The sequence below is a fragment of the Schistocerca nitens genome, chromosome 1 (genome assembly GCF_023898315.1).
Source record: "Schistocerca nitens isolate TAMUIC-IGC-003100 chromosome 1, iqSchNite1.1, whole genome shotgun sequence".
Taxonomy (NCBI): domain Eukaryota; kingdom Metazoa; phylum Arthropoda; class Insecta; order Orthoptera; family Acrididae; genus Schistocerca; species Schistocerca nitens.
The window spans coordinates 805,645,099-805,666,414 of NC_064614.1; the positions used below are offsets into that span (position 1 = coordinate 805,645,099).

At 44.1% G+C, this 21,316-nt stretch overlaps 1 protein-coding gene across 1 annotated transcript in view; it reads left to right on the forward strand.

The window, feature by feature from the left end:
• The window catches only part of LOC126204440 (dynein axonemal intermediate chain 3-like), a gene marked incomplete at its 3' end in the record, with an annotated part of 162,842 nt that overhangs the window by 60,407 nt on the left and 81,119 nt on the right, over positions 1-21,316 (forward strand). Inside the window, exon 3 of the mRNA XM_049938862.1 lies at positions 8,466-8,568. Coding sequence (XP_049794819.1) covers positions 8,466-8,568 — 103 coding nt within the window. The remainder of the gene's footprint in view (positions 1-8,465; positions 8,569-21,316) is intronic.

The following is a 21,316-nucleotide window of genomic DNA, read 5'->3' on the forward strand; positions in this document are numbered from 1 at the left end:
GACTTGCTCGGATACATCAGTCGAGTGTGCCTCTGGTGTTCACGGCATCGATCCTCGACGGTACGCATCGTCTGACCAATATACGACTTGCCACATTGACACGGAATCTGGTACACGCCGGCCTTCCTCAAACCGAGGTCATCTTTGGCGCTCCCCACCAGTGCACGAGTTTTATTCGGAGGACAAAACACCGTTCCGACCCGGTGTTTCTTCAAAATGCGGGCGATCTTTCCCGAGAGTGCGCCTGTATATGGGATAAACGCAGTGCCTACCTCCTCCCTCGTGATTTCATCCATATCCACAGGTTGTGCTGTAGTGGTTGGGCGGAGAGTACGTTGAATCTGCCACTCTGAGTACCCATTTTTTCGAAATACAGTTCTCAGATGTTCCAATTCCTGGGGTAGACTCTCTGCGTCAGAGATAGTGCGCGCCCTATGTACTAGAGTTTTAAGTACCCCATTCCTCTGTGAAGGGTGGTGACAGCTGTCTGCGTGCAAATACAGATCAGTGTGCGTTGTCTTCCGATACACCCCATGACCTAGGGTGCCGTCAGGCCTTCTCTTGACCAAGACGTCAAGGAAAGGTAGTTTACCCTCCGTTTCAGTCTCCATAGTGAATTTGATGTTGGGGTGTATGGAGTTTAGATGTGTAAGGAAGTCAAGGAGTTTATCCATACCATGTGGCCAGATGACGAAAGTGTCGTCCACGTAACGGAAAAAGCAAGTAGGTTTCCATTCGGATGACGACAGGGCTTCCTCCTCGAAGTTCTCCATGTACAAATTCGCTACCACCGGTGAGAGTGGGCTACCCATGGCGACTCCCTCCGTCTGTTCGTAGTATTCTCCATTAAAAAGAAAATACGTGGAAGTCAAGACATGCCTAAAAAGTTCAGTGGTCTTCTCGTCAAACTTCTGACTAATCAATTCTAGTGACTCTCGCAGGGGTACCCTCGTGAACAAGGAAACGACGTCAAAACTCACCATGATATCTGACTCACCCAACGTGAAGCTATCAAGGCGTTTAACAAAATCCACGGAATTACGGATGTGATGAGGGCATTTACCCACGTAAGGACTTAATATTCCCGTCAGGTATTTGGCCAACAAATATGTAGGTGCCCTGATGTTGCTGACAATGGGGCGTAATGGTACCCCCTCTTTGTGAACCTTCGGGAGTCCATATAGTCTAGGCGGTACCGGACCTTGGGGTAACAATTTCTTAGCGTCACCCTCCGGTAAATCTGCGTCCTTGAGAAGCGACCTCGTCTTGCTGTCCACCTTCTTTGTAGGGTCAACGCTGATCTTCCGGTAGGAATCGTCATTTAGCAGGCTCTGCATCTTATCAGTGTAGTCCTTATGGGAGACAACAACTGTAGCATTGCCTTTGTCGGCCGGTAAGACAACAATTTCAGAGCGCTCCCTCAGATCACGAATGGCCGCCCTCTCTTTACTAGTGATATTTGACTTCATCGGCTTGGATTTCGTCAACGCACGACAAGTTTCACGACGTATTTCCTCAGCTGATTCAGGCGGAAGTCGAGCTGCAACCTGTTCAACAGCACTAACAATTTCTGCGACCGGAGTGAACTTGGGGGTGGGAGCGAAGTTGAGACCTTTCTGCAAAACCTAGACCGCATCATCACTCAACACCATGCCACTCAAATTGATGACAGTCTTGCCCGGAACCTGCAGAGATGGTTTGTCAAGGAGACGTGAGAACTTAGCTGTTTGACGTCCCGTTGCCTTCTTATGGGCGGAATCAGCTGCAACCCAGTTGCCAATTTGAGTGGCATGGTGTTGAGTGATGATGTGGTCTCGGTTTTGCAGAAAGGTCTCAACTTCGCTCCCACCCCCAAGTTCACTCCGGTCGCAGAAATTGTTAGTGCTGTTGAACAGGTTGCAGCTCGACTTCTGCCTGAATCAGCTGAGGAAATACGTCGTGAAACTTGTCGTGCGTTGACGAAATCCAAGCCGATGAAGTCAAATATCACTAGTAAAGAGAGGGCGGCCATTCGTGATCTGAGGGAGCGCTCTGAAATTGTTGTCTTACCGGCCGACAAAGGCAATGCTACAGTTGTTGTCTCCCATAAGGACTACACTGATAAGATGCAGAGCCTGCTAAATGACGATTCCTACCGGAAGATCAGCGTTGACCCTACAAAGAAGGTGGACAGCAAGACGAGGTCGCTTCTCAAGGACGCAGATTTACCGGAGGGTGACGCTAAGAAATTGTTACCCCAAGGTCCGGTACCGCCTAGACTATATGGACTCCCGAAGGTTCACAAAGAGGGGGTACCATTACGCCCCATTGTCAGCAACATCAGGGCACCTACATATTTGTTGGCCAAATACCTGACGGGAATATTAAGTCCTTACGTGGGTAAATGCCCTCATCACATCCGTAATTCCGTGGATTTTGTTAAACGCCTTGATAGCTTCACGTTGGGTGAGTCAGATATCATGGTGAGTTTTGACGTCGTTTCCTTGTTCACGAGGGTACCCCTGCGAGAGTCACTAGAATTGATTAGTCAGAAGTTTGACGAGAAGACCACTGAACTTTTTAGGCATGTCTTGACTTCCACGTATTTTCTTTTTAATGGAGAATACTACGAACAGACGGAGGGAGTCGCCATGGGTAGCCCACTCTCACCGGTGGTAGCGAATTTGTACATGGAGAACTTCGAGGAGGAAGCCCTGTCGTCATCCGAATGGAAACCTACTTGCTTTTTCCGTTACGTGGACGACACTTTCGTCATCTGGCCACATGGTATGGATAAACTCCTTGACTTCCTTACACATCTAAACTCCATACACCCCAACATCAAATTCACTATGGAGACTGAAACGGAGGGTAAACTACCTTTCCTTGACGTCTTGGTCAAGAGAAGACCTGACGGCACCCTAGGTCATGGGGTGTATCGGAAGACAACGCACACTGATCTGTATTTGCACGCAGACAGCTGTCACCACCCTTCACAGAGGAATGGGGTACTTAAAACTCTAGTACATAGGGCGCGCACTATCTCTGACGCAGAGAGTCTACCCCAGGAATTGGAACATCTGAGAACTGTATTTCGAAAAAATGGGTACTCAGAGTGGCAGATTCAACGTGCTCTCCGCCCAACCACTACAGCACAACCTGTGGATATGGATGAAATCACGAGGGAGGAGGTAGGCACTGCGTTTATCCCATATACAGGCGCACTCTCGGGAAAGATCGCCCGCATTTTGAAGAAACACCGGGTCGGAACGGTGTTTTGTCCTCCGAATAAAACTCGTGCACTGGTGGGGAGCGCCAAAGATGACCTCGGTTTGAGGAAGGCCGGCGTGTACCAGATTCCGTGTCAATGTGGCAAGTCGTATATTGGTCAGACGATGCGTACCGTCGAGGATCGATGCCGTGAACACCAGAGGCACACTCGACTGATGTATCCGAGCAAGTCGGCGGTCGCTGAACATTGTTTGTCGGAAAATCACGCTATGGAGTATGAACGCACGAGGATTCTGGTACAGACGTCGAGATACTGGGACAGCGTTGTTAGAGAGGCCATCGAAATTCGCACCAATGACGACCTCATAAATCGTGACCGTGGCTATAATCTTAGCAAGGCTTGGGAACCAGCGATTGGGTTAATCAAGAGTAAATCGAGCAAATGTATAGTTGTGACGACCACGGCGGACGGAGCCATCACACCGACGTCATCTCAGACGCCGTCGCAATCTGTTCCACCGCGCGACCGTGGCGCGGGGCGCGGACGGCGGAGTGAGCGCGCCGCGGGCGGAGGGTATTTAAATCCGCCGCCGCCGCGACCGAACCCAGTTCCACCTGAGCAGCCGTAGTGTACGGATCTCCGTGCCGGCACGTTCACAGGAGCTCAGTCCGTCAGTTCACCTGATGATGGCGACATGTATGATCGCCGAAATATTGTGCCCGTTGGACACTGTAGACCGGCAGTACACCCGTGGATATTTTGATTATCAAATACGCCGGGAGAAACTCAAGAATCAGGTCATTTATTTTAATTGATAACGAGACGAGTGTTGTTCTTATTTTGGTATTTTGTGTGGTGTCCGGAATACTTTCCAAAATATTGGGTGAGAGATCTTAATCTGTCACCGAGTGGCTGGGTCACTTATAATTTATAAGTAGCCATCCAGCCGCAGTTATTTGCCCCTCTTTTAACCGTGACTTCACAGGTGTTTTATCCATGATTTTATGTAGTTATTCTGTTGTGTCTCGTTGGCATTTTACTATGGGCTTTTCTGAAGCTCACCATACTGTTGTTGCCCTGCTATTTTTGTGGGGGAATGAAACTCGATTTTCGGGTTCATTGAACTTTTACCATAGATTTTCACCATGTTCATCGGTATATCATTAACGCAATGGCGCTGATAATCTTGCTGTTTAAAGCCCTCCGCCATAAATCACCATCATCAGATCAAGCTGAACATCTTTCGAATTCGGGTCACAATTTTGTTTTGGTCAACTTCATAAACTCAGTATAATGCTTGATCAGCTAATCTCTTGCTGCAACCTCCACTGATCCATGGAATGATTATAAAAAATTTTCAGACTCTTCAATAAAGCTTCCAACTTCGTTATTGCCACAAGCAAATGTACAACATTTAATTTCTTGTAAATCGGGTCTTGCTTCAAAACTGTTTTCCTGAATGCCACTTGCGCCTCCTTGATTCAAACTTTATAAGTGACTCAAAATGTCTATGACCTAAATCCTAAAAAATATTAATTACAGCTCCGTAACTTGAAGCTTATCAATAGACCGAAGGAAACAGATGTCAACTACGGGGGGCGTTCAATAAGTAATGCAACAGAGTTTTTGTTCGGCCAGTTTGTGTTCAAAAAATGCTGAATTTGTTGTGGGACACCGCGGAATTTTCCCGCGTCAGCCTCTATACTTACACGAAGTTCGATAAGTTATGCGCAGCCTTCAAAATAGCATCTGTAACGGAGGTGAGTTCCAGTCAGAGAGCTGCCATTGAGTTCCTTTTGGCGGAAAACCAGAGCATCGCAGATGTTCATAAGCGCTTGCAGCTGCACACAGCTGACTCTCCTGCGTTCTCCGTGAGAATGCAAGGCCTCACGAAGTCTGCGCACCTGAGAGGCGTTCACAAGAGTTCGTTGGACTTTTCTTCCTCATCCACCCTACACCCTGGATTTTGCACCTTCCAACTTCCATCTGTTTGGGCCAATGAAGGAAGCACTTCGCGGGAAGCAGTTAGTGGATGATAGGTAGGACATCAGGGTCAACTGAAGTACACGATACAAATTCGACATTTGTCGCTTTTTTCGTCTTTGCTAGTACCAGTGTTAGTATCCCATTCTGCAGTTGACCTATATGGATACAAACTTGACGTTGCAGTTGACCTATAGAGGTCAGCTGAAGTATACGATACAAATTTGCGTTTGTCGCCTGTTTTGCCTTCGCTAGTACTAGTATCCTATTGTTCAGCGATACTAGTGCTAGCGATGGCGAAAAAAAACCACATACGTAAAATTAATATATATATATATATATATATATATATATATATATATATATATATATATATATATGAACTTAGGCACTCCATGCCAGTGTAACGTATATAGCTTTATACTAGGGTTTTCTACTGTGAACAAAGCGGTACAAGTCACATTACGTTCGAAATATGGATGTACATGATACATGTCCCCGATCTGTTTTCTCTGTTCTACATCGTGTGTTTGTCAACATTCGTCTATGCTTTTAAATCCTTGCAACGCATCATCTTTGGTAACTTCTGACGTCATTTCTCAAAGCCGACGGGTTGTATCCTATTCTTCAGTGTTCCCCATCTATGTCACGTCAAAGCGACCATGTGCGCGCGTCAACTGTCCACTGCACTCAGTCATGCTAAAAAAAAGAGAATTGGTAGATCAAAGGGATGTTGTGCATTTTCTGACACCGGAAGGGTTGCAGAGAATGGAAATTCATCAAAGAATGGCACTAGTGTACAACGAGCACTGCATGTTCGATGCAGGGTCAGGCCGTGGCACAAACGATTCAAGGAAGGACGGTTATCGTTGGCGGATGACGCTCCATCTGGAAAGCCACACTGCATTACCGATACCATTGTCTGGCATGTAGGTGACCACATTATCGAAGACCAGCGAGTTACCGTGCCAGCCATTGCCCCGCAGGTCGCACTGAGCATCGTAATTACAACGGACATTCAGTGCTCTTCGTACACTTGTGCCACACTTCAATGAATGTACGTTCCCTGCACTCCTTCAGCTTTAAGGAAACGCACTAAAACCCTTTGCATGTCTTTTTAAGCCTCCATTTCTCTGTTTTCAGCAGGAGCGGGTGCAGTGGACCGTCGACGTGTGCACGTGTTCTCTCTGTCGTCACGTGGGTGTGCTACTGTGCGCCCTTGTCCCTCTAGAGGCGAGTTTGTGGCCTCGACGCTCTTGTAAGGACCATATGTTCTTCCTCAGGCGAAGGGATTACGGTCCCTTCAGCGGTTTTTATTTTACAGCCTCTGGCTCGATTCATTTTGAATGACCCCAACACACAAGGTGTTTCAAAAGTACTTTTACAAACTTTTAGGACAGGTTCCTAACACCAAAACAAGAAAAAAAGCTGGTATAAACATCAGTCTGAAAATCCTTCGTTTTCGAGTTAGCAATGGAAGTTTACATTTAAGGTATTCGGAATTGACCAACACACAAATACGCAATAAATGCTCTAAATCTCTTCCTCTTGCTTCTAAACACGACTGCACTTGTGGACTCATTGTCTGTTGCACAATTCCAAATACTCCCTGACCGTTTCGAATAGTTTCGCAGGTTTACGGACACGTTTATGAAGAATTTCCGCATCCGGATGGTATTCTGCATAGACCAATTGTTTAAGGTGTCCCCAGAGATAATGATTCAAAGGACTGAGGTCGGGGGTACGTGCAAGCCGTGGAACAGGTCCTCTTTTACGTATCCATCTGTCATGAAAGGTATTGGGGGGGGGGGGGAGAGCGTATCGTCTAGTAGGGCTACGGGGGAGGGGTGTTCTAAATAAAGTCTTAATAAAGATGGAATACGTAATACTTATTGGGAGAACAATGGCCCTACATACAATTCCAGCTCAAGCGTTAAACTGATGCTGACATATAGCCAGTGCTGTAGCATGAGGATTTCGATTGGTTCTTATGTGCTGGTTGTGCAAATTTCTTATTCTCTCTCTTCCACGCGTCACCACACTTGTAAACAAAACCGAAGAGACGAACAACAGATTAGCAGTTTGTGCAACAAACCGTCGGCAAAAGTTCTCCCGTGGTAGATGGTCGGCAGTCGTAAGATCCTGCACACGTTGAAGATGATACGGATATATGACTTACACATGAAGTATCCTCCATGCTGAACTTGGAGATGTACCACATGCCAGAGCCACTTGTCTTGTGCTGATAACTGGCCCTTCTTCGATAGCCTGCAGAATGTGCTCTTCCTTATCAAGCGTACGAAATGGGTCAAATGGCTCTGAGCACTACGGGGACTTAACTGCTGAGGTCATCAGTCCCCTAGAACTTAGAACTACTTAAACCTAACTAACCTAAGGACATCACACACATCCATGCCCGACGCAGGATTCGAACCTGCGACCGTAGCGGTCGCGCGATTCCAGACTGAAGCGCCTAGAACCGCTCGACCACAACGGCCGGCCAAGCGTACGAGCAACATGAGGACTTACTCGATCAATAGTCTGTTGTTACGGATCGTATCTCGGTAACGCGGTGAAATACAGCACTAAAGGTGCGACCTGCAAACGCCGTCTTATATAGCCGTGTTGCCTCGTGTCCATTACCATTCGCGCAACCGTACACAAAAATCATGTCTGCCTGCTCACGGGATGAATATACCGCCAGGTTTGAACTGAACACTTTCAGTTAACTCACTACCTGTAGTACATCTACGCAACGCACACGTTGAAGACAGACTAATGATGAATGTGAACAAGTCTCCCTGTTAACACAACGCCATCTGGAAGCCGTGGCTGAAACGGGAGCATAGATAAGTGAAGTAGTTGTGTTATACCTGGAAATCCGCTGAACATCAGCTCTCATTAATAACTCGAAAGCGAAAAATTTACGGACATATGTATATGAATTTTTTTCTTGCTTTGGTGTAAGGAACATGACCCTAAATTTTTTAAGAAAATTTTTTTAAACATCCCGTGTGTATGTGTGTGTGTTTTCTATGTACAGCGTTGCAATGTTAATGGCTAGTGATGTACCAAATGTGTTTCGACGACATGTAAAATTACAGCTCTAAACTATGGTTTGCAAGAGTGATAAATTTCATGTAAAAAATGTTGCTCCAGTGCTGTAAAATGTTCTAGGAAACAGTTTGGAATTCGATGTAAGGCAGAATTTTCAGTATTAATTCACAGGAGGTGGGGTACAATAAGTATCCCGTTGTGTATGTGTGTGCAGGTTCACGCCCAAGTTACGGCTGGAGAGCCCGCATGAAGTGCACTCACTGGCGTTCTGCCCCACGGACGGCGACCTTCTGGTGGGAGGACTCGCCAGTGGCCAGGTGAGTTTACTCAGAGCCGATGGTCTGGCGCGGAAAGACTAAGCAGGTGGGGTGAAGTAGGCTCTGCCACTATCAACACTACCTCCTATTCGGGAAACGCAGCAATACTCGTGATCAAGACGCTTAACTCACAATCGGAGGAGTGGGACTCAAATGCGCGCCCTGCGATTCATATTCAGGTTTTCCTTGGCCTTCGCAAAGCGATCAAGGCAAATGCCAGAATGGTTTCTTTGAAAAGGACACATATCTTTGCACTCACTCCTTCAATTTGAGCTTGTTCTCGTCTCTAATAATCTACTCGTTGACAGGAACTTTTTTCTGTTTTAGCGAAAAATAAATGTGACTAGAAGAGACTAGACGCTGAGAGATCCCTTGCTGCTGATCAGCCACCAACAACAGATGCTGTCTGACTCGTGTTGACATCCAGTATCCGGATAAAGAGTGATGTGCCTTAAGTATATATTCAGTGTAGTCTCGTGTGAATTGTGGAGTGTACTGTTGTAGTCACGAATTGGGAGAGGGCGAAAATCCGTTTTCAAAAACATTGATGTGGGGCTGGTAGAATTCACATTCACTTTCAGTGGACAGATAACGATCAATAGCTTCTTTATGATATGACTACATTAGACATTAAGGCGCGTCAGTCACGCAATATTGTGTGACCGACGCTAACTTATGTCTTATTTACTTTTATTTCATTCATTTAGTTAGGAGCACGCTGTAGAAGGATTGTAAATCATGTCGCGACCAAGTCGCCGAAGGTGTTGCGCGCCAGAATGTCTGGAGAAATTTTTCACCCACGTGCTTGTCTGCGGTATCAGGAGACGCCAGGATGTGTTAGAACTGACTGCGCAAAGCGGAGAGGATGGACAACTGCTGTATCAATTAGGTGCGGTTCCCACCGAGACGACACAACGAGTCTGGAAAAAAACTAGTTATTGTAAATGTAGGCCATATATTGCTATTTACAAAATGCAGCTAACAAATTTTGACGGGCCTCAAACATGCTGTAGGTGAAATTGGGCCGCAACTTTTTCTTTATTAAAATAAATGGTTGGATTCCGTCATACGTTGCAGTGAGAAGTATCCTCTATTTATTGATGGTGGGTAGTTTCGGACATTGTGCCTGTTCTCAAACTAGCCATCTTCGTAAGTAACTGATATACAGTCAAGTATGCACGTTTCGAGTAGCTAATGTTTGCTGTAACTTGCCTAGTCTAAGTTAAACTATCTGCCGTGGCTGTTCCACACATGCACACGTCACTGTATTTCAATTACTTATGAAGACGGACGGTTTGAGAATAAACAATGTCAAATTAGGCACTACCATAAATAAAAAAATACTTAATGCAACTTACGACGGAATTCCAACTGTTTATTTTAGCATATGAATTGAGCGTTTTTTTCAAAAATCGATAAGTGCAATAGATACAGTTTTTCAAAAAATGAGTTTTCAGCTAGATGGGTATGTTCAGGCATTTCAGTTTTTGGATGAGTACTAGACCTCACTGACATTATTAAGTTGTTGTAATGAAATACATTAAAATTTAATTTTTATAACAGTTTCGTTAAGGTGCGAATTTTCCAGTTTTTTCAGAAGTCGACAAATGCTTATAATTGTTGCTGATACCAGTTATGTTGCCTTTAATTCAGTGTATTTTTGCCACAACTAATTTTACGTTGTTCCCGATATCGTAGGACTGGAGGGCTGGATTATTAAGTGTCGAGGTTGGAATGGAATTAAGTGTTTAAATGGGTTTCGACAATTAAAAATCCAGCTCTCTTGGATGTTCAACACCCGTCGCCCGCTGTGTGATGACAGGAAGCGAACGCCGTCTCGGTCCTTATGGATCTCTTGATGTTGGTCGACGTCCCAGGAAGACCTGTGGTGAGCCAGGCCAAACGTGCAACACGCTACGGCAGAATCCCTGAAGCAGACCACAGTCACTACCTTCGTCGTGGAAGTAACTTTGCGCAAACTTAGCAGCGGTCTTAAAAGCTTAGGCTTCCAATGAATAGTTAAATTTTTTTATCGGCCCTGTTTAGTTCTAATGGGCGTGGCCCATGCCCGAAACCCAACTACTTAACCCCGCGATGACTATAAATAACACAGAAGTAAAGGCGGTAGGCAGCTTCAGTACTAGGGAAGGCTTTTAACCATCAAACACAAAGGGCATGCGAAACAGTCAAGTTTTGGCAACAAGGTTCTTACAACTTGAACTTTGTGGGCAAGCGCATGATAACTAAATTAAGCTAACATGGCCCGGCTGTAGCAACAAGTCTTTGAAATCGTACTATTAAAAAAAAAAGATAAAATAAAATAAAAAAAACTTTATACTGGCCAAGCGCATGATTACTACATTCAAACAATAGGCTAACAGGGCTTAGTAACAAGGCTTTTAAAACTTACTATACTAAATATTGGCCAAGATCAGTCACCACCACATTCAAACGATAAGCTACTGTTACCCAGACGCGCTATACGCTCACAGGGCCACAACCGCAATGCATAGCTTAACCTTAACGGGGAGCAGCCACGCAAGCGAGGCCGAACACTGGCCAAGTTGTAACCGTGCGGACACTAAGGCACTGCACAAAACAATATTAATTAAGCCCGTGCGACCTTATCCAGCTCATCAGTTGCCGCAAGCACTGTACATAAGATTTACTAACTGCGGTGGTGCACCACTTTCTCATTCTACGGAACCAAAGTGCGGTACTGCAAAGAGCACACTCCGCAATACAACCACCTCGAAGGTTAACCTGTACACTTTATAATAAAACCTTAGAGCCAGTGCATGAGCCAGTGCAGAGGAACAATACGATAAAAGCCCTAACTATACAACGCCCTGCAATGCCAGGATATTGTGACCACACAACAGCACAGGAGCGACTCAACTTTCCACAGCTCAAGCTCCAATTTTCTAAAAACGTACCCACCAGACAGACCACCAGTACTTACCCCTTTTGTGTTACATCAGTAGCAACAACCAGATATAGACGATCCAGAATTGCCATAGCCAAGAATAGTATCACTGCTGAATGACGATCCCTTCTGGCAACCAACTACGCCGGGTCCATGTGCTACCACTCCGTTGCAACTGATGAAACTTTCGCCGCCAACTTTGCAGCCGGTAGTCCTTACAACATTTCATTAGGGGCCTCACCATGCCACAACACAAGGAGAATCAAACGCAGCATCTCTAGAATGGTATCAGCCACTCCGTAATGGTCGTTTCCATCACTTTACTGCGGTGGTGGACATGTTTTTTGTAGTTTTCCCTAGCAACAAAGTGGTTATCAAGCACAGCTGTTCCCGGTGCCAGTCCTTGCAATAACTCACAACGGCCGCACCACAAAACTAGACAAGGAAATCATCACGTCGCACACAATTGCAGAATAACGCTAACAATTCTTAGTCGTTATTGGCCCTTTAATACGATAGAAAACACCACCAAGAAGCCAAGAAATCAACGCAGCTGTCCTAGCCAGTTCTCTTAGTCAACCACCTTGGCAGCACCACACTTTGTTATCGACTGCATGGTCTATCGGTGTTGTGTTGGTAGAAATAAACGTTTCAACGACGCTATTCATCACTTAATCGAATCCGGCCGGCAATGTCGAGGAAAGACAACGCGAACGATCAGCAAGGTCTAACCACAATCTTGGCTACAAGTCACTCTGTCCAGTATCCTGACTGAGTCCAACTAATAACCAAAACAACAGTAACGTGGAACTAAACCACCACAGACGTATTTCAACACTTTCTCAGAGCTTCACGCCAACGGACACTATCGGCAGCTACGACCCTGGCCAACACGACTCTGGCTCGTCGCTGCAGGGCCTCTATCCAACACTGCGGCCGTGGACACCAGCAGTGAAGAACTGAGCCCCCTGACCGAGCTTGCAATACCTTCGACGCCGCTAGCGCCATCACACCGTCACTCGCCCTCCTAGGCACAACCGACTCTCCGTGGAATACAGAGGAACTGTGGTGGAACCGCAACAGCGCGAAATACAAATTTCCGGAGGAGGAAACAACCGGCAACACGTGCTGTAGTGTTTATTATATGTGTGCATTGTTGTAAAATGCATATTTATTACTTACAGAACTTTTTAATTTACAGTTTTTGATTTTATTGAGAATACAAACAACAATAGAAATACAGTGATGTTGTTGTTGTTGTTGTGGTCTTCAGTCCTGAGACTGGTTTGATGCAGCTCTCCATGCTACTCTATCCTGTGCAAGCTTCTTCATCTCCCAGTACTTACTGCAACCTACATCCTTCTGAATCTGCTTAGTGTATTCATCTCTTGGTCTCTCTCTACGATTTTTACCCTCCACGCTGCCCTCCAATGCTAAATTTGTGATCCCTTGATGCCTCAAAACATGTCCTACCAACCGATCCCTTCTTCTAGTCAAGTTGTGCCACAAACTTCTCTTCTCCCCAATCCTATTCAATACCTCCTCATTAGTTACGTGATCTACCCACCTTACAGTGATATGATACAATAATAGCAATGATAACTATTTTAACATAATTGTTTAGCTTATATCATTATTATCAATACTACATGAAGTACAAAATGAATAAAACAAAAAGTATTGCACTATACAAACCCATTGACATTGTCAGGTTCTCCCCCTTACATCTACACATTATTCGTCTAAGACATCTTTTTGAAATTCCTTTGCATCATCTGGAATTTCAAAATACTTTAAAAGGCAGGCATATCTTTCTTCTTTTCTTTGTTTACAACAGTTTGTTTTAGTAAAAGGGTGGCTTGGTTTCTTTCGTCTCAGAATGTCAACTTGTACTGTGTCTCCAGAGTGTGTATCACTTACTGAGGTATTAACAATTTTCTTTGCTTTCTTGTATGACATGACATGTGGGCTGTTCACTTTAAATGGTAGCTTGAATTTTAGTACTTTCTGTGCATTACCTTTAGATTCTTAACAGTCCAATTTGCGTTTAGAACTTTGAAAATACCATAATCTTCTAAAATATCATAATATTCTTTAAGAGACAAGATCTTTTCTTTTTTCTGTACAGCTTCTCAGTTCTACCAAACACCCAGTCTGGAGGCACGAACAGGGAAGACGTAACGGATATTATTGAATTTTGTGCTCTTTTCTAAGAACGCTGTAATCATCGTCATCATACAATTGTTTTTAGTTTGGCTGCTGCAAGAATCTGAAGTAAATGTATATTATTCGTGTCATCATTTGGCTAATTTATATCTAAGTCAGGAAGGAAGTTCAGCAAAACCAAAGCAATTTGCTTGCATCCTCTTGAAGAGTCTGTTTCCAACCAGGTGTAGAAAATGATGTTTTTCTCTTTTTGCTCCTTAGTATGGATCACGGTTTACAAATTGTATAACCACACTCACTGACTGATGGTTTTGGAATAGGCTAGTTTTGCTGCATGTCAACGCAAATGCATACCTTAATGACAGTTGGATTATTTTCCTTCATTATATCATAAAACCGCTTTGCACAAATTTTATGTAGTCTGTGTCTAGTTCGTGATTCATTCTTCTTTTGTAGACATGTTTCTGCTTTTATTTCCATTTAAAAAAACCTTCTACGTGAAGCAGATATGGGTAAGAGACGCCCTGAACTAGAGACTGAAATGTTTGTAAAATATATGCTTGTATGTTGATAAGGAGCATTGTCTCAGTTTAATTTTTTTCGTTCTTCAAAGAATCTATTGAACATTTTATTGACTGTAAGATCTGAAGGCAAATAACCTTGCGTAGACTTCGCCCTTCCATGGTGGCTCTCTCTTCATTTACATTTTTTATACCATTCTTAATGGCAATAGTTACCTCATGATCATTTCCTGTTCTGTTTCCTCCTCTCATTTCCTTTGGTAACCTTCCTCCTTCACGGAACCTGCTTGCTCGATAGGATAACCTACCCTCTGACATGCCAGATACTTCTTGGAAAGTATCAGCACAAACAGGCATTACTTTACCATCCCTCTTTCTAATTGTATATTTCACTGTCACTGTTTTCCTTCTTTTTGCATTCTGGGTGTCCACTACTTTGCGCTGAGGTGAAGAAATATTAAGGAATTTTCACAAAAATTTATCTTGATCAATGACGATGAAAGTGGGAAATATCTTCATAGCGCCGGCTGGTGTGGCCGAGCGGTTCTAGGCGCTTCAGTCTGGAACCGCGCGACCCGTACTGTCGCAGGTTCGAATCCTGCCTCGGGCATGGATGTGTATGATGTCCTTAGGTTCGTTAGGTTTAAGTATTTCTAAGTTCTAGGGGACTGATGACCTCAGATGTTAAGTCCCATAGTGCTCAGAGCCAATTTGAACCATTTTTGAACCTTCATAGCAGAGTTCAGGAGCTTTGCATTCTTTAATTCCTTTAGCTTTTGAAGGTGAAACCTCAAGTTCATGGTTGCTTTTAATGATAGGTTCCCTTTTACACTTTTTCTTCTCAGTTTGATGTAAGCTCTTCTTGAATCGGGATTTTCTTATAGCGGAATGTTCTTTGACGTTTAAGGACTTTTCCAGAATCACAAGAATCATCACCAATTTCGCTTTCGCTTGCAATACTTCTCTCTAGACATACAAGTGAGAGGGGAGGGGGTGGCGGTCCACTGGGGGCCGAACCGCACAATAACCCTGGTTCGATGTGGGGTGGCGGTGGGGTGGGTGGACTGCTGTGGCCTGTTGTGGGGTTGTAGACCACTGAGGGCTATGGCAGGATGAAGCCTCTCTATCGTTTCTAGGTCCCTGGTTTAATACACTCATACATACATACATACTCTTAGTTTCTAATAAGCTCTTCAGATGCATGTATTCCTGAAAAAAACTGTCGCCTAAAATCTTCACACGATTTTTAGTCAAGTACATAATGGTGTTTCCATTTATCACACAATCTGAGGTTTCAGATAGCGTCATCCAACCAAATACTTCATATTTATTAAAACAAACAGTCCATGTCTCTAAATATTCAGATACTATGATATAGAAAGCCACTGAGTCTTCCTCACATTTTGAAATCAAATTAATTATTTCTTTGTTAAGGTTCTCATTCGTTAATTTGTTCAAGTTCTTTAATTTTTTGAAATTCATCAAGCAAATAAAATTTGCTGTCTTTCTTTCATTCAGACATCTTTGAGTGTCGATTAATATTTTTCGTATTTCAACTATCGAGACTTTATTCTTCTCCACGCTTCTTATATACTTTTTTTTTTCAAACAGAGCCACGTTTGGCTGCACAAACATGAAATTAATTTCATTGATCGGACTACAGAAAAAAAGTGTAATTATTTTCGGTCGCCTATCTTTGGCGTGAAGAAATTGTTTTAGTGGAACCCAAAGCTCAAGATTTCTCTTAACTGAGTGCATTAACGACAGCCATCTTGTTTTTGAATGAGACACTAGAGTCTGATGACTGACATCAACATATAAGCAGAATACTTTCATCTTATTTGTCCTTACCACGTATATTGAAAAACCATTAAATATTTTCATTGCGATTATTTCAATGTCGACAGTTTTAAGACTCCAGCAGCGCTTGATATACGTAGTATTATAGAGAATATACATAGGGTATCCAATTCCTTCTACATTTTTTTTCCTAGTTGTTCTTTAATTTGGTGAAACACATTCCGTTGGTTGCACCAATTAGGCCCTCTGAAGTTGGTATGGGTATTGTCACCACAAAAAGCGATTTATTTACCTAATGGAGGTTGCAGTTGTCTTAAAGTGTCGAGACAAAACATTGCAGTTGTCTTCGTATTTCGTTATTCAGCGAATCAAACTTCAACACCTTCAGCTGGATTCCGTCAATTTCAGTGTAGGATTGACAACTAAATGAAACATCTTTTCAGCCTTTTGTTTGGATGCTTCAGTGCCTATGCCGTAAATGAAATTTCATGCAATTGTTTTGTGCAATCGGACACGGAGTGGGGTGCGAAAATATTTTTAACGGTCGCTGTAGCTTTGATAGTGGCTGTTGACTAATTTGCTGCGACTTTGTAGTCAGGTACAATGCGGCATTCAGTTTTACGGAAGACTCAAGTGAAATGAAAGACTGATGGTGCTTGGCAGCTTTATAAGCTGTTGATAGTTCTGCAGCAGCAATGAGCAGTTCTTCCTAGGTATCTTCTTTAATGGTGAATATAGACATTGGCTTTAATGTCGATGCTACCGCGAATCTGCTTGTACGATTTTTCGTAGAAATGTGACGCTTGACATCTGCCTTGCCTCCGCGAGTTACTGAGATGAAACAGCTACAAATCTCACACAACTCTTCCTGATGCGTACGTCCTTTCTTGACAGAAGACCATTCTTTTGTGTAATCATCCGGAACGTGACACTTTCTCTTTCCATCTTTGGACGTTTTCGTAAGCCTTGATATGATATGTTTATTAGGCGGTAAACAGTCAACAAAAGCACTTTAGTCATCAAAGTACACGTCAATATACACTTCAAACGTTACTAACTTGCACTCGTTGTTCGTATTACGGTTATAAAGAGTCCTCTTATCAGATCGCTGTTCAAATGGGAACTGCCCGATTCTTCCACGTGGCACTGCTTAAATAGTCCAACCCCCGTACTACTGAAGGAGTCTGGTATTTTCTCGAACTTTGGCGCTAGATCTAGAAGATGCTTGCATCGTCGATACAGGATGGGCAACGTGCAAGCCATCTGTGTGACGACTTGATCAACATGATGATGATGTCCTCCTCGCCGTGTCCGGCGACAGCGACTCCGTCAGTCTTCTCTGTCCTTGTTGTGGTAGGCTCGGATGTGGCTCGCGAATCCGAATTTCGCTTTGAATATCCTGTTGCATGAAGCACAGTGAAGTTGACCAGCAGAGTTGTAAGTATACGTGTAGACAGGTTTGAGCTGAGATTTTCGGAGCTCTCTTTTAGCATCCAGGTTCATTAGACGCTTTTGCTCTAATTGTTCGATGCTCTTATGTACAGTTGATCGCCACTCCGATCGGCGCAATGCTAGCTCCTCCCAACGGTTGTTTGGAATGCCACAGGCTGCAAGGTGGCGTTTAATGGTGTCTTTATATCGCAGGTGTTGACCACCTTTCCTCCTCTTCCCCCACGAGAGCTGCGAGTAGAACACCGCTTTAGGTAGCCTACTGTCATCCATGCGTACTACGTGACCACTCCATCTCAGTTGATGCTTCATTATTAAAGCTTCAATACCAGCCAGTTTCACGCGGCGCAAAATCTCCGTGTTTGGGACACGGTCTTCCCATTTGATGCGCAGAATTGATCTCAGACATCGAAGATGAAATTTATCTAGCTTCTTATTGTCAGCTTTGTAACAGCACCAGGTTTCCGAGGCATAGAGTAAGGTGGATAATACTACTGCTTTGTAGACTGCAATTTTTGTTTGTAGTTTGAGATCATGTGATTTCCATACTCGGTCATTAAGCTTACCGAAGGCTGAGGCTGCGCTGGCTATACGCGCTGCGATTTCCGTTGTCAGGCTGTTGTCACTTCTAATTTGGCTTCCCAGGTATTTGAAATTTGACACATTTTGCAAGGGTTTGTTATTTATCTCAATACTGGAGTCATCTGCATTAAGACCTCTAAGTGGCTGTTTGAGAACTTGCGTCTTAGTGATGCTAATGGCTAAGCCAAATCTTCTGCAGGAGGCATTTAGCAGATTTATGTAAGTCTGAAGAGTTTCGCAAGAATTAGCCATCATGCATACATCATCCGCGTAGAGAATCTCTAAGACTGATAGTTTGGTTACGCGACTTTTTGTTCTGAGGCGAGAGATGTTGAAGACACGTTTGTCTGTCCTTGTGTCGAGACTAATTTGATTACTACAGGCTTTGGTCGCGTCTCTCATAACAACTGCGAAGTAAAGTGAGAAGAGTGTGGGAGCCAGAACACAGCCTTGTTTTACACCACATGTCACGGGAAACTGTTCTGAGACCTTGTCCTCATGGCGGATTTTTGCCATCATGTTTTCATGAAACTGCCGAATCAAACTGACAATTTTGTCAGGGCACCCAGTTTTCTTTAGTATGATCCAGGTCTACAAAGCACATGAACAAAGGCCGATGTTGCTCTAAGCTTTTCTCTTGCATTTGTTTGACAACAAATATGGCATCCACTGTGCCTCTGTTTGGGCGAAAGCCACACTGGGTCTCTGGTAGCAGTTTTTCTGCAAAATGTGTTAACCGGGTGTTAATTATGTGGGCAAGGACTTTTCCCGCTGCTGAGAGAAGAGAAATGCCCCTGTGGGAGCTGCAGTCTGATATGTAACCCTTGCCTTTATAGATCTTGGAAATGCAAGCATCTTTCCAGTCTTGTGGAATCATTTCATACTCCCAAATCCTTAAGATCAGAGCAAACAATGGTTTCTTGATGTTTGGCCCCCCATATTTATATAGCTCTGATGGCAAGTTATCTAATCCTGCTGTTTTGTCATTTTTCAGCTTAGCCAGTGCTGAAATGAATTCATCGTAGGAAGGGGCATCCGCAAGTTGTTCCTCAACTGGGAGGTCTTCAAGTGCTTCTATGTATGGAATATCGGTTGTCTGATGGTCGGGATTAAGAACATCATTAAAATGTTCCGCCCACCGAGACAGGATGTCACTCTGTTGCGTCAGCCGACAACTTTTATCTTTGTTATAGACTGGTGCTATCTTCCCAACTCTTGGACCAAAGATAGTTTTCAGGGACTCAAAGAATCTGCCCGTTTGGTGTGAGTCGGCATATAACTGTATTTCATTTGCTTTATTTGCCCACCAACTGTCTTTGAGAGCACGTAGCTTCACTTTCAGATTGTAATGCGCTGCTCTACGCTTGTTATCATCAGGGGTGCGAAGAGAGGTTCTGAAATCATTAATTAGCTTTCTGATCTCTGAATCTGAGTCGTCAAACCAGTCCTGGTGCTTCTTCTGAGGCTTTCCCAAGACTTCTGAAGCACAGCCACGCAGTCTGCTAGCGTATGCACTCCACTGTTCATCTACAGGGGCAGATTCAGATATCAAAAGGCCATCGACACCAAATTTTTCATCCAGTTTTGCTCTCATAGTCTGATCATTGGCCAAGATTTTGCAGGACAATTTTGTTGGTTTTTGTGTGAAGCTCGGCGTGGTGCCTTCAAAGTTATCTTTAATTTGGACCTCACGAGTCGATGGTCTGTCCATCCCTGAGCGCCTCTCATTGCACGTGTGATCAGTACGTCACCAAGATCTTTTTTCCGTACAATCACATAATCCAGAAGGTGCCAGTGTTTAGATCGCGGATGCATCCATGTCGTTTTATATTTTTCAGGCAGACGAAAATATGTATTTGTCAGACAGAGTTCAAACTCGGCACATAGAGTTAGAAGATCCAAGCCATTCGAGTTGCATTTTCCAATCCCATGGCGACCGAGGACTCCATTCCAAGCACTGAAATCATTCCCAACACGAGCATTAAAATCACCAAGTAACAGAAGTTTATCTGCAGAAGGAATATCCCTAAGGACATGTCGGAGGTCTTGGTAGAACTTGTTCTTCTCTTCATCCGGAGATGGCAATGTAGGTGCGTATACATTGACCAAGTGAAGATATTTCTTGGATGCCAGGTGAAGTCTGAGTGTTATTATTCTGTCACTGATACCTTTTGGGAGTTCTGTTAGTGAACATGCCAATTTATTGCGTATGGCAAAGCCTACCCCACTTTCCGCCCTTTCAGTGGATGATTTTCCACTCCAGTAGTAGGTATAACCTCCGAGCGGTTCACATAACTGTCCAGAGTCACTAAGATGTGTTTCACTTATGGCGGTAATGTCGATGTTATATCTAGCCAATTCCCTTGCGATAAGTCCTGTCTTTCTCTCTGGGCACTGATTATGGTCGTTATACTGTAAAGTACGGACGTTCCAGACTCCAATAATTAGATATTTAAGGTAACTATTTATTTTATTATTTTTTTGACCGCATATGTTAGTGAACAAGTGACCGCAGTTTGCCACTTGTGCTGGGTTGAGACGGGCTATGTTTGGGTCACCTTTTCTAGGCCCCTCCCTGGATTAGGGAAAGCAGAGCGATCCTAAATAGGGCTGCTTTGTCGTCTGACGAGCTGCCGAACCAGTCCTCCCGTCTCTCACGAGTACCAGAACGACCATCACCGTCTGACCGCCTAACGTGCAGAGCACCAACTAAGGTTCAGGTACACCAAACCCTTGCCTCACCATCAGTACTCCATCGCCGCAGGACTTTCAAAGCTCATAGTCCATTGAAACTTTGCCGGAGTCATCTGCGCGTGAAGGTATTTAAAGTGGACAAGCAGTTGCGCAGATGCAGATCCACTCTCTCGTCCTCCGCCTCTGGTTGGCAGTGGATCGTAGGGCCGATACGACTGGCAAGAGGCAGGGGATGCAGTGAATGGCCATATGCCACTGGAAGTATCCTGACATACGCCCTTAAGGCACATCACAGGTGCCTTGCTTCGTCGGTACAGAAGCCGTGAGTGTTTACCTATCGATATTACCCGCCTCCTACACCGATGAAGAGACTGACAGAGGGGAAGATCAACATAAACTTGTTGACATAAATAAAATTAGCGGAGGCTGCATTTATATGTTGCGCTAACAGACAAGCCAAGCTGAGCTTGAGCCAAGCTTGTAACAGTATTTTGCAAAAACGGTAACGCTGTTTGATACACAATGTCCGCAAGTAAATATTGCGACAGTAGTTAGTAACATCTCTTAAAGCAGTGGTTCACAACCTTTTTGAGACAATTGTCCCTGAACG